The sequence below is a fragment of the Poecilia latipinna genome, unplaced genomic scaffold (genome assembly GCF_001443285.1).
Source record: "Poecilia latipinna isolate Pla-1442-1.1 unplaced genomic scaffold, P_latipinna-1.0 Scaffold2565, whole genome shotgun sequence".
In the NCBI taxonomy this organism is placed as follows: domain Eukaryota; kingdom Metazoa; phylum Chordata; class Actinopteri; order Cyprinodontiformes; family Poeciliidae; genus Poecilia; species Poecilia latipinna.
In genome coordinates, this window is record NW_015115181.1 from 46,094 (window position 1) to 60,285 (window position 14,192).

At 41.8% G+C, this 14,192-nt stretch overlaps 1 protein-coding gene across 1 annotated transcript; it reads left to right on the forward strand.

The window, feature by feature from the left end:
- Positions 1–7,942: 7,942 nt before the first annotated feature.
- On the forward strand, positions 7,943–9,726 carry lratd1 (LRAT domain containing 1). Its single transcript, XM_015020306.1, is given in 3 exon segments — positions 7,943–8,024; positions 8,027–8,156; positions 8,499–9,726. Coding segments are annotated over 3 exon segments (1,023 nt in total). The 5' UTR covers positions 7,943–7,957; the 3' UTR covers positions 9,325–9,726.
- Positions 9,727–14,192: the final 4,466 nt, after the last annotated feature.

Sequence of the window (14,192 nt, forward strand, 5' to 3'; positions counted from 1 at the left end):
GAAAAAGTTGAAAGAGGGCGGCTGGACCTATTTTTTCTCCCCCCGCCGGGGAAAATTTTTAAAAAAAAAAAAAAAAAAAAAAAAAAAAGGCTGCATCTCCTGCGGAGAACTGCTGGCCACAAAAAATGTCTCCCTGTGGGAAATAAGCAGCCTCGTACAGGAGATGCAGAATCTGAACACGAGAACAAACAGCACTCAAATAAATTAAGTTAACCCGAGAAAAGATAAGGTTTTTCACACCCCGGCGTCCTTGTTTCTAAATGATGACAGCGTATATGCAGTAAGAATAGATAGTATATGCTGTTAATAACAGAAAACAGTGTTTTCTAAATCTCTTTCTCTGAGCTTTACATTATAAATGTGGAGAAACAAAAACTGGGCAGGGAGAATCTGGCATGCTCATCTCTGACATAAAACTTACACTCTGTATTTATTTTTCAGCATTCTTCTCTACCTGGTAACATAAACTGGTTCTATCTTAAGTATATTTTTTTTCTTTAACATTTAAAATGCATAAAGCTTCAGCAAATCTTTTGACAACAAAAAGCAAACTTGGAGTTTGCTTTCCTTTTTTCAAAGAATGAGCAAGTGGTAACTGTTGAGATCAAAGCTAAAACGAGCTTTTCTCACTTCTATAAGGAAATCATCTTTAATTACAAGAGCTAGGAGCGAAAAGGTCTCAAATCGAATGAGAAACACAAGGTCGTAAAGATGCAAATGTGGTAATGAAGTGATTTAATGTTTTAATATGTCTATTAACTAGACAAACCTATTGATGGAGATATTTCAGGCATTAGGATTTGTCACAAAATGGTGAAAAGCAAAAACCTAAATGCAGGGAAGATGCAAGAGGCGGGGAGGTGAAAATGAACCGTAAAAAAAGGAAATTCAAAAACTTAATAGCCACGCAGAAAAACAAGTTTGTGGGAATAATCAAATTATCTGACACTGAATGAGAAACCTAAATAATATTTATGAAGGGCGGATTACATTATAAACAGGTGAGTTTGAAATTCACTAAATTATTGTATTAAATATACCAGATTGATTCAATTGAAACTTGGATTTCTACATAAAGTAGAAAGAATTGGACATGCATGTCTTGTGAAATGCCTTTATTAAGATGGCATAAGTTGCGAATTATAGAAATAATCCTATAACCGTATTTACAGAGACAGCAGAAGTAAAACAAAATGTGTGCTGCTGCTCTGAGAAAACGGGCAAACATGCACTGGTTAAAACAGCGAAGGAGGATAATCATGGCTAAGGCTATTGTTCTCAATGCGTTAATTGTTTTAACCTTTACTTATCAGGGTGAGGTTTGCTTACACACACACTGCCGCAAGCAGGAGCTGCCAGCTGGAAGCCGCTCCCTGTCATTCTCAAAGCAATTAGCTGCTCTGCTAGGGATTTTGATGGTGCGGCGCAGGGCTCACCAGCGATTTGGGTCTCTAAGTTCAAGGTTCATCTTTCATCTTCTAATTCATATCCCAGTTATGTGATATGACCAAATTTTAATTTCATGCAGTTCTAGTATTTTGGCTATGCTTTTTGTACTAAATTGTTAATTAAATACTTTCCCTCTTGATTGTTGAAATAGAAGTGGTTCATTCAATCTTTTTTTTTTTTTTTACTGGAAAACATTTCACAGCCGTTGCATCAGGACCTTGGATTTTAAGCCAGTGTGTTCAAGTTGTACACATGTGAAATTTATGTTTGAGTGGTAAGAATACATGTCTCTTCAAATAATAGCCTAGGCAGAGACAGAAACTGTTGCTTTTCAAGGGTTGCAAATGTATTTCACAGCGTGTACAGAGTACAAGAGCAAAAGAAGTCATAAAAAAAAAATTGTATTCAGGAAAAATGACCTCTGTTTGGCTCTCCTCATGCTACTCCCCGTCTCGCAGCAATGAAAAGCGCAGACATTCACACACACACACACACACACACACACACACATGCGGCTACGCATGGCCGACTGGTGTTGCTGATGTTGGCACATTTGTGCTACGGGACAAGAGCTGCTTCATTGGCACTGATTACTGCTTTATCCCTCTCCTGCAAACATCAGCCAACATCACCCAGCATACCAATGGACCGGACGAAGCACAGACATGGGAGGGAGGAGAAGGGGCGGAGGCTCAGGTTAGTTACATGCATTTCAGCTCATGAGGGCAAAATGCCCAAACACCTCACATCGATACCTCCTGCGATATGTACACATTAAATTCATCACTCTGAGAGCCAGGTGTCTGTTGTTGTTGTTGAATATTGATTTAAGATTAATCTCTTTAGAGGAAAGTTGTGTAATCTATTAATGAATGAATGTATTAAAACACAGGTAAGGAAATTACAAAATTTTGAAATTTTTGTGAGAAAGATAATCCGTGTATGGTTAAAGACGTTTGAGTTCAGTTTTTAGATCAGTCATTTTAATCGGCTTTTATCGACAGTCGTTTTCTTATGTTATGATTGCAGTAAATGTAATGATAGTTTTACTGGCTTTATTACAAAAAAGACATGATGCAGCATTTCTACCTTTGTGCATACAGAGTTTCACAAATGGAACAACTCTTTTTTTTTTAAGAAAAAGAAATGGAGAAGAGTTGAATCAGTGAAACTTAGCATTCAGGGCCACGTCGATGGGCTTCACATGTGTCAAATGACGGCTTTCTGAATGAGTCACAACCCCACAGTCTGAGGAGGGCTGATAAGACCTGATTGAAAACACTGCCTTTCAGTGAGACACAAAGCTGGAGCAAAGCACGGGACTCAGACATAGACGAACTTCAACAGACATCCGACTCAAGAGGTATCAGGAAAAATCAAGACAAGTCGTGTAAAAATAACGCCGTTGTAAAAAATTGGGGAAAATTTCAAATTCTGGAATGAGCACAAGAAATTCAAACGTACTGTCAGATTCGTGATGAAAAACACAGGAACCCCAGACATATTTCATGCAGTAATCATTGTACAAAAACAGCCAGGGTACGACAAAGGAAGCAATAAATCATGGCAGGAGTATTGGTTCTGTTTGGAGAAACATGGAGGGAGATTTCTGGAACCAGTCTTTACACAAAACACTTTTTTGCCAATTCAATCCTTCAGACTGGCTACAGAATTGTTTCGCAACCAAACTATTCCAAATGTCTTCCCCCTGCAGACTCACGAGGGACAGATTGATGCCATATGTGGCAGGTTGGATGTAAACCAGGCCAGTAAAAAGACTTGAATGGAAACGTGTTACTGCAAGGGTCTGCTAAAGCTGTTATGATCCAAAACATCAAATTTATGGAGACAAGTTTTTTTTTACCATCTCCAAACCCAGGACCAACCCCCCACCCCCCCCCAACCCCCTCAATCCCCCTTTGGCAATTTTAACTCGCAGTGAGACACAGCATTTCCAAATGTCCCTCATTCTCATGCTTGGGAAAAAACAGATGCTTGTACACGATGCCAAGCATTTTCTGTTTATAGCACAATTCATATGCTGGGGAGGCTCGATTGATTTCCATCAGGAATTGTATTGATCAGGTTGTTTATGCTGTAATTTGGGCCCGTGTTCAACGTTTTTATGAAACTCAAAATGAAAGGAGCTGATACTACAAAGAATAACCAAATCAAAAAAAGGAAATCCTATAGCATGTTGTTGGGAAATTAAGATGGCTATTTAAAAAAACAAAACAAAAGAAATAAAACACCGTAAGGCTAACAAACAGATGATGTGCTCTGCAGACTGAATTTCCACAAATTCATGAGGGTGCATGTGAATGAATCTACCTACGTTTATGCAATGGTGAAATAAATTAGAAAGAAATGATCGCTTCTTCTTGGCACTGTTTAACGGGTTTGTTTATGTTGTTAAACAGATAATGGTGTCTGTACACCAGCTGCTGGTTCCCCTCTATGTTTGTTTCTGTTCTCACATGATTATCAAGGTCAAGGTCAGAGCCGAAATAATTTGACTGTCTATAAATTGGAAAGAATTAGCAAATTATTGTATCCTGTTTATGTTTTTTCACAATTTCCCAACTTCACCGGAATCGGGGTTGTAATCTCTTGCGGCAGGACGGAAGCCGATCGATTCAAAACAGAAGTCAGACTTGCTTGAAGTCTCTTGCTAGTAATTTATTAATCCCCCCCCCATCTATATGGCTTTTGCATCTACAAAGCCCTCACTCACACAGTCGTGGTCATGAATTATACGGTGGGATTCTTACATCGCGTCCTGACGTCTAATGTTTACCAAAGAGCATAAATTCCCTGAGGTTTCGGTTCAGATTTTGTTTTCAATCAGCGTGAAAACTAATCAGTTCATTACAATTCCAATTCACGTTTCAACAAGCAGAACTCTGTTTGCCGAATTATTACATGCGGATCCACAGGGCAAAAAAACATAACGTACAGCAACCTTCATCCAAAATGCTACTCTGGTCCTCTAGCATTTACATAATAGTCCATGTCACAGAGGAAAAAACGCAGAGCAATATTTGATGGCGCTGTATTGTTTTGCTGGCACACAGCCAGGCTGTTCTGCTGACTGTTATGTTTGGATCCTCACCAAATAGATCACAGAGCCACTCCATACACCGAGCAATCGTCTCCAACAGCTCTGAAATCACGGTGGCCAAGTGCAGTAATATTTCTGTCTGACACTGCTCGGCGGCCGACCCTGCTCTTTGACCTCCGCGCAAAAGATACAAGCAGGAGGATTATTTTTTCCTGCAGGGATCAATAGAGTATCACAAAAAAAAAAGAGCTAACAGTGGAATTTTGTGTTAAGTATAGGGTTTCTATAGAGGGGGAAACCCAGAGGAAACTGGGTCTTTTTCTATGATAACCTAAAATTTCCACTTGCATAAAACATTTTTACTACATTGAGATTATGCAGCTCTCGGAGATTTGCATTCCATGTGTTCTTCAGTGCAGGGAGCTCAAACAAAAAACAGGTACACACAAAGAGCAGAAAATCTGTCTTCAGTGCTCTATTTTACACCAAAGGAAAGGAAATACATGGTCTTGTGCCCCAAGGGTTTATAACTATGCACTTTGCTAGTCACTGTTCTTTTGATGAACTTTTTTACATTCTGCCTTGTTAGAACCACAAACCAACTTTTTTATTTTTTATTGAGATTAATGTGACGGAACAACACAATCTGAAGTGGTAGGAAAATGAATAATGTTTAAGGCTTATCACAAAATTGTACACACCTTGAGACCGAAGCCGTTGCATGCCGTTCTCTACAGATGTACTCAGACTCAGTTAGAATGGATAAAAAAAATTCAATTTGAACTCATGCAACATATTCAGGTTTTTACTTTGATTAGGCCATTCTATCACATGAATATCCTCAAGAAAAATAACTCCACCGTAGCTCTGACTGACTCATGTTATGGCGCCTAACAGCATTTATGCTCTGATCGGCCACAGAAGAAAAGTTTCCCCACAGCATAATGCTGTCACCACCATGTTTCAAGATAGCATGCTAAAGGCAACCAAACCAAACATTCCTGCTTTTTTTAGAAGCTCTCAGACTGACTTTGGACTGATTTGGGATTCTGCGGTATGAGAGGTTGCTGTTTAGCTCCAAGAACAAAAGAAAAGACAGACATGCATCTTTAGATGTTTATTAGCCAATTTATTGGTCGCATGTGAGACAGACAGAGGTGTTAATCTGTTAGGATGTAAATCTGTAAATAACTGACTGCGTGCATGCATGTGTGTCAGACAGTTTTATTTGCGTTGCACAGTAGAGTAGATGATTTAGTTAGTAATTAGGGAATAGAGACGTATCCAATTATTGGTGTTGTGAAATATCACTCTGTCTCGGTAGTTATTCCACCACTGTCTGCAACCTGCCTTATTACGCCCGCTATGATTAGCTAAGTGTGCGAGGAGACGCGGAAAAGAAACTGCGGTAGAAATGAAAGGGAATAAGTTGAGTAGAAAGTGTGTATGTTTGTGTGTGTCCAGGGAAGTTAGTATCCTCATAGGTAACTAATTTCTGTTCATTGTAGATTACAGGTGGCAGGAGCACAGAGGAAGAGCTGCAGCCAAAGCCATTACTGGTGGTCCCATGACACAATGCGTGTGGGGCTGCCATGAAAAATCTTATTTACTACCCAGTGTGTTTCTCTCACTCTCAGTCAGAGTTAAAGTGCACTGATACACACAAAGGGCATCATACATCATAAATGAATCACAGAGCCCTGCTTTTATGGTTGTAAAAAAAAAAAAAGGGAATCGGTCACATACATGCACTCCTGCTCTCAGGTTTGCAGCTGTAAACAAAAAAGGAGGACATGCAAACGGCCATGTGGAAATCTGACTTTGTCCTTTTGGTCTGCGTGGGCACATGTGCAGGCACAATCATATCTCACTTAGTGGAAAAAAAAGCCTCCTGCTTGCTCTGCTTGTCACTGATGGAAACAAAGACCAGGGGCAGCTGAAAGCTGCTATCGCCAACCATCTGGGAGAGAAAGAAGAAAAAAAAAGAGACAGCAGCAACAGCTCTCACAGCTCGCCAGATGCTGCCATAAGAAGAATAAGAAGAAAAAAAGAGATGAACAGATTTTGAAGACTGGAGTGTGAAGAGGAAATATTATCTTCATGGAGAGGGGTCTAATATAAATGCTAAGATGGCTATCTGCTGTGGGCAGTTGTGATGAAAAGAGAGACATCACTTCAGAGAGAAGATGGCATAAGTGTACTCACATTCGTCTTGCAAAAGAAGAAAAAAAACAGTAAGTATTCAATATATTATGCATGCAAAAGTGAGTCACGCGCTGCACTGTGATGCACACTTCATTTCAACTTTATTTTGGTTCTCAGGCACAGCATCAGCGGAGAGTAATATCACAGATTTTTGAACAAAGCGTCCTGCGGAGTCCTTTGTTTTATTTCTCTCTTGCTGTCAGAAAACACACCTGCAGGGACCCCTCCCTACACCAGAGACACAAACCTCATACGGTGACAGATGTCAGTGAGTCTGCTGCCTGGTGAGAAAAAAAAAAATTATATTTACAGGCCACTCATGGGAAGTAGAGGGTGGAAGCTGCTCAAGTGTCACAAAAGGTGCTGGCAGGTTACAGTGCCGCTCGCTAACCACTTCAAATCTCATCATGTTACAAACACAAAACTTACACGCATTTTATTGGGATTTTAGTTGATACAAAAACACAAAGTTGTGCATAAGTGTAAAAAGAGGAATTTTTGTATTTGTATACATTTTGTATTTCTTTCCAAAGACACCCTTACTGCAACTGCAGCTCCAAACCTCTTTCAGGGTATATATATCTCTGTTGCCATTTTCTTCTTCTGTGTTAATTTTATTTTTTGTCTCTCACAGGTTTTCCTCCAGGACTTCCTTTTATTTTGCTCAATCCATCTTCTGATCAGCTCTTGTGTCTCTGTGCAGACGTAAAAAAAAAAGAAGAAGAAGAAGAAGAAATCTTAAACCATGTATGCTTTTCTTTTATTTCACAATCAAACTCTACTTTGCGTTGATCGATCCCAAGAAAAACTCTAAATAACATTTTGGAAGATTCTTGCTGTAGCTTGTAAGAAAAATATTATATATTTATATATATATATATATATATATATATATATATATATATATATATATATATATATATATATATATATATATATATAAAGTTTATCTGGTAAATGTTTTGCAGTGCACTGTATTTACCAAGTTATATGCTCGTTGTGAGATAATGTCGCATCTTATCTCACCTGAACAGCTCACTGAAAACAAAAACACCACACCACAGTAACAGCCGTCCGTCGCCGCCGGCCGCCGGCCGCCTCTCAGCACACCTGATTGGCTCTGGTGACTGACTGGCAGACTCTCGGAGGGCTTTCATTGGTCCGGAGGTAACAGGACACCGTGAAAGAGCTCCACTGAGGGCGGAGCGCGTCGGAGGAGGCGGAGCTCTCCGTGGTACTTAAATGGAGTTGGTGCCTGAAAGATGTGAAGTACGAGCTTCGCACTGCAGCCGGAGCGCCCGGTGCGTGCTGCAAACACCGAAGGAGAAGCGAGAGAAGAAAGAGGGGAAAGAAAGAGACAGCAGGAGAGCAGAGGACTGAGCTGCCCTCTGTACTCATGGATCATAAGGATATCTAATCATTCGCCCTCGGGAGCGCACAGGTATCCTGTTTTTATCCTGCTTTCTACGTTTACTGCTGTGCGTAAAGATTGGCCTTTATATGAAGTGGCTCGTAGTTTTTTCTTATGCTGCAGCTGCCTGTTTGTTTGGCTTTCTCACATTCCATCGGATGTAGTGATTTACGACTTGAGTGTGAGGGAGCAAGGGGGCAGTGGATCATTGATTGACTCAGCAATATGACACCTTTTACCCTCGTGCGCACTGATCCTCGCTGGCTTTGGGTGTTTTCTTAGAATAGCTGCAATCGATTTTGTGCGTAAAAGCCATTGTTTCTGTGAACGGCGGTGTTTTCATGCTTTCCATGTTGTCAATTTCACTCCCAGACACCGCAGTCCATGCCTCTGCCTTGCCGGGTCATTGATGGGAAACCAACTGGATCGGATCACCCACCTCAACTACAGCGAGCTGCCCACGGGGGATCCGTCCGGGCTGGAGAAGGACGAGCTTCGGGTCGGCGTCGCCTACTTCTTCTCTGACGAAGAGGAGGAGGTGGATGACCGCACTCCGTCCGACTGCGGCTTCACCAAGGACCACAGCCCGGCCGAGGAGGGACCCTTCTCGGTCAGTGAAGTGGAGTACTCGGCCTTCTGCTCCCAGGAATGCATCTTCTCCAAGCTGCGGGAAAACGAGGACCTGAACGTGTACTCGGCCAAAACTTTGCTGACCATGTGCAAGCCGGGGGATCTGCTGGAGCTGGTGGCCACCGCGCAAGCCCCCCACTGGGTCATTTACCAGCGTGACGACCAAGTTATTCACCTGCACAAGGGCGAAATCCGCAGGGACAGCCTGCTGGAGATCAGCAACGGTCGGCACGGAAGAATAGTCAACAATCGGTACCGATTCCGGCCGCTTCCTCCGGACCTGGTGATGCAGAACGCTTCGGGACACCTAGGGCTGAGGAGTGAGGAGATTTGTTGGACCAACTCTGAAAGTTTCGCTGCCTGGTGCCGCTTCGGGAAACGGGAATTCAAAGCAGGCGGGGAGGCGCACTCTGCGGAGCAGCAGTATTTCCTCAAAGTGCACCTGTCCGGCAGCGGGGTGCACACTCTGGTCTTTCGGAGTCTGGAGGACATGATCCGCGAGCGGCGGAGAGTGGACGCCAGTGGAATTCTTAAGGAGCTCTCTTTGGTGACCGGAGACAAGGACTGATCAGGAATTCCGTTTGATATCCTCCACCTCCAGTCACCGAGGCGCACGGACGCACGCTTTACTGGCGCACCCACTAAACAGGACCCTCACACATACGCATACAATTAAGTTCCGCCAGAAGCGCACGTATGAATTAGGACCTGTTGTTTTGGGACTGGCTGTTCGTTGAGGACGGACCCCGAGATGCACTGTGGATTTCCCAATAAAATGGAGAGTACTGAGAAACGAGGGAGCGCGGCCATATAAACAGACAACGCCCCGTATGGTTAGGACGCGTGCTGAGTGGCGCACACGATTTCTAATCAACCCCATTAACACAGAACAAGCAAAATCACCTTTACACGGCGCACACGACTCGGTTTGATTTCTTTGATTTCCGAGGGACGGGGACAAAAAAAAAAAGTGGATTCGGCTCCTTTCTTCTCTGCAGCAGCAGAGCAGACCGGCAGAGGGAGGGCATGGGTGTAGATGGGATCTGGGGATGTCTCTCGGAGGTCTCCCTTCTATTTTTTTACTGTTAGCTTTACGACCAGGACAGACCAGAACGACACGAACTCCAGCCACCTAATGGTTCATAGACCTCTGAAAGCCTGAGCTGGTTGCAACAGTTGCCTAAACAAAGCGTCTTGGCTTGACCAAGCTCCTCTTTTTTGCCATATTGTTCTCTCCACAATGCTGTCATCTCGCTCACAGCACTGGATGTATGTGTAAATTGTATTCATACATTGGTTTTAAAATTTGAGTCCCTTATTTTTGTATTTAAGTTTAGTGGATTTATCTCTCTTTTTTGGTTCAAATAAATGAAGGTTGAAATATGAAAAGAATATATTATATATATTATTGACCTGGTCTGTTAGGTCTTGTTTGGCTGCGCACTCACACTCACATCAACAGTGTTGCTCTCCTCATTTGTGCTCACACAAAGCTGTGAAATATTCATGCTCGGATACCTCCTGACCTCTCTCAAACCAAACACGCTTCACACATCTCTGTAGTAATCTGCGTGAAGCAGAAAACATAAATCGGTGATCTTGCAGCTTGTGCTGACTGCTTACAACCAATTCCTTAAAGGCATTTCAGAACTCGTGCTCTGATCTGTCTTAATTAGGATTTCGCAGCCTCCCATGCATCTCTGTGCACATAGTTGACATCACCAGAGTGCACAAAATGTCACAGTCTTTATCTTTAAGCAACACAGCTGCTTATTTATATCAACCAGCTTCCGTGATGGTAGGAAGACGGCTTTGTTTTCCTGTCTTCTTTCCTTTTTTTTTTTTTAGAGTTGGATCAATCACCTCATCAGACACTTATATTTGTTCTGGTGATGCTTACATTTTTCCTTTAATGTGAATTGAAAGGGCAAGGAAGCACATACTTGAAGGTGCTTTGCCATGATGTGTGCATTTGTTGAGACATTAGACATTAGAGGTTGAGGCAGCTTGTGTGCAGTAACAGCAAAGCTGGATTAATGAATATATACGTAAAGCACTGACATCCTGAATCTTGAATCTGATTTGTGTGCTAAGGTTTGCACACTGACTAGATATGAGTCTGTGCATAAACTTTAAGAAGATGTGTTCGGTAATTATTAACTCTTCGATTGTATTCAGTAGCATTTCTTCATAGTGTGACTCGGGTTGCAGCTGTGTCAGGGGGGAGAGATGAGCTTAAAAACAAAACAAGAACAACAAAAACTTAGCTCTCAGTTACAAACCAAGAGATTTCCCAACGCTCCTCGTCATGAAAAGCAAGAAAATGTGGAGGTACGGAGATTCTGTACCTCGAAGCAACCTGCCTTTGAAAAACCCTCCACCTAATTTTGCCTCAAATTATTGCCACTGTGAATCAATATCAACTTCAGTGTCAGCACATAGCAAATGACTTCTATGCCATTCCCATTGACTTGATTTCCCAATAAGCACAAGAAAAAAAAAAAAAAAAAAAACCTGCAGGGTTGAGTCCAGTTTATTTAGCACATTCCAGCAACAAGGTAGTTCAAAGTGTTTTACATAACCTAACGCCCAGTTTTGAAATTACCAATAAACATTATATAATGTCACCAATGCTTAGAGCAGAAGGAGTATATTACCTAGGCTGGTACTCAGGCATGAACTGCAACTGTTTTTATTGACTTCCCACTAAGCACATGGACACATAATTCTCATTTATTATCTTTCTTCTTATAATCCTGTGTTTTGTCTATCCTTTGCTTTTGTAGCTGTTTTTTTAAGCCAACACCAACAAAAATACATCCACATATTTAAAAATATAATTTATATGTGAACTATAATAATGGTTTCAAGCTTGAAAAGATGAGATTTTTTTTTTCTTTACAAACTCGATTTGTTGTTGCCAAACATGAAATCCACCCTTTTGCTGCTGCTTTAGTCCTTTTGCTCTTGCCATATTCCCTAGTGATGACTGTTCTGCCTGTTCAGTACATGTTGAACAGGCTGAGGTTGCCTCAGGTGAGTGATTTTATTTTATTTATTTTTTTTTTCTTAGCGTTCATGTTTATGTGTTTGAGAGAAAGTGAGAAAAGGAGAGCATGTCAGACTTCCCTTGCGAGTTTGATAAATCAGGGTACTGGGGCAGCCAATGCTACTTTGCTGTTTGTGGCGTGTGACTAATAGGACTCGGAGAAAGATGAACATGTGCATTTGTGTGCACACCACCAAAGTCAGCTCGAGGAGAGACACGGTTTGTATGTGGACGCCTTAGATTCAGTTCTCTGTATACACGTAGCGGCGAATTATAGTGAGAAAGCTGCGACTGTGAGGTTGTCTTAACAAGCACTTGCGACTTGCTGTTTGTGTACATTTACCAGCCATATGCTGCGTGCATGTGCTACGTAGCCACAGAGATATCCGCCTTTGTTTCTATCAGCAACAGTGTGGAAGTAGCCGCTGTTACTAGGGAAACTCCAGACACTGGTGTACAGTACATCCACCGAGCTCTCTGCACGCTCCTGAGTGTTACTGCGCAAATGCTTCACAGCCAAAAGCTACTGTAGCTGTCAGCCTTAACAACCACTCATGTAAGACAAATGACATTCAAATCTCTCTCTCTCACACACACACATGCATGGCAGTGTTTCCTTTGGGGACCAGCTATTGTTCCTTTGGCACAGTGGTGTTTAATTTACCCTGAGAATTGTGTTCCGCGTGTGTCTGGACAACGAGGACCTAGCCTTCTGCCAGCTAAATCAGTGGTCTCAGAGGAGATGTTGCGGGGAGGAGGGAACATGAGAGGACAGTGTGCCTGCATGATACCTTTAAGGGGATCTCCCTCCAGTCTAGATAAAGGGCCCTCCCAGCAGTGTTTTTTTTTTTTTTTTTTCCAGCCTTTATTCTCAACGACGGGTATTACTCCACAACAGCACAGCTGGTGGTAAAAACGAGGCAGTTGCAAATGGGCCGCATGCTGCTAAAATGTTGGTGACAGCAGTTTATATCCCTAAACATCTGTTGTGAAACGCTTCATCCATCACCTGGAGTATATCTGCATTTGAACCCACACCTACACGTTGGCATTTAAATCTGATCGCGCGCTGCGCCACATTTGTAAATTGAATGACATCCCCATTAAGGCCTGTTATCTGTGCTCTCAAAGCATCACTGCTGCCAAAGAGAGAGTAAACTCATAAAAGGTCTGTGTATTCTGCATTGTAAGTCTTTTTTTTTTTTTTTTACAGCAGTGATTCCCAAAGTGAGGGATGGGGATGTGAAGGTAAGGCGAGTTTATTTTAGCTGCACTCATAAAAAGTTAGTTCAAGGTGATATAAAGGAAAAGAAACCAGATGAGGAAAGAAAATACCTTAAAGACACAGAACTTTAAAAGAATGATAATATAACAAAGAGTAGCATTAAAATCGAGTAATAAAATCATCTTTGACGCTTTTTGCAGCAATCAGGCCTCATGTGAAGGAGACAACAGTCTCTGCCCATCCCAGGTTTTCCGGGAGTAGGTTTCACTGCCAAGGCAAGGCAATTTTATTCGTATAGCACATTTTCAGCAACCCCGCAATTCAAAGCGCTTCACATGATTAGAAGAAAAAAACAAAACAACGAACAAGCTGCTACAAATTAAAATGCTCCAAATTTGCTGAGATTAATCGAAGGTAGCTCTAAACAGGCAGGTTCTCGTTGATTTAAAGGAACTCAGTGGTTTTGCAGTTTTCCGTAAGTTCTTTTCTAGTTTAGTGAAGCATGAAAACTGAATATTGGTTCTCTATCTTTGGTACTAGTTCTGTGGATGCTACTCGAAAGAGAAGACCTGAGTGGTTGGAAGGTTGATACAACAATAACGGCAGGTCTTTGGTGTGCTTTGGTGCCAAAGCACGCCACAATTTATAAACTAATAGAAGCATTTTAAAGTTTGTTCTGTAAGTTACAGGGAGCCAGTGTAAGGACTTTCAAATTGGGGTGATGTGTTCTAACTTCCTGTTTTTAGTGAGAAAGCGGAGCAGCAGCATTTTGAATCAGCTGCAGCTTTCTGATTGATTTTTTTTTTTTTTTTTTTAGGCAGACCTGTGAAGACATCATTGCTGTAATCCATGCAACTAAAGATAGGCGCATGGATGAGTTTCTCTAGATCTTACTGTGACATTATTAGTCTTTCTTCATGTGTTAGAAGGCCGACTTTGCAATCGCATTTGTGTGTCTCTGACAAATCAGGTCTGAGTCCATCACTACCCCCAGAACACTTTGTTTATAGATCAGATTCTGGCACGCTCACTAAATGTGACTCTGACTGTGAGGGGCAGGGCTTGGCCAAAGGTTGAGGGGCCTTAAGCAGAACTGGATTTGAGGTTAAGAACATCGCCACCACTTTTTAATTTTACACCAAATTAGACAATGAACTCACTA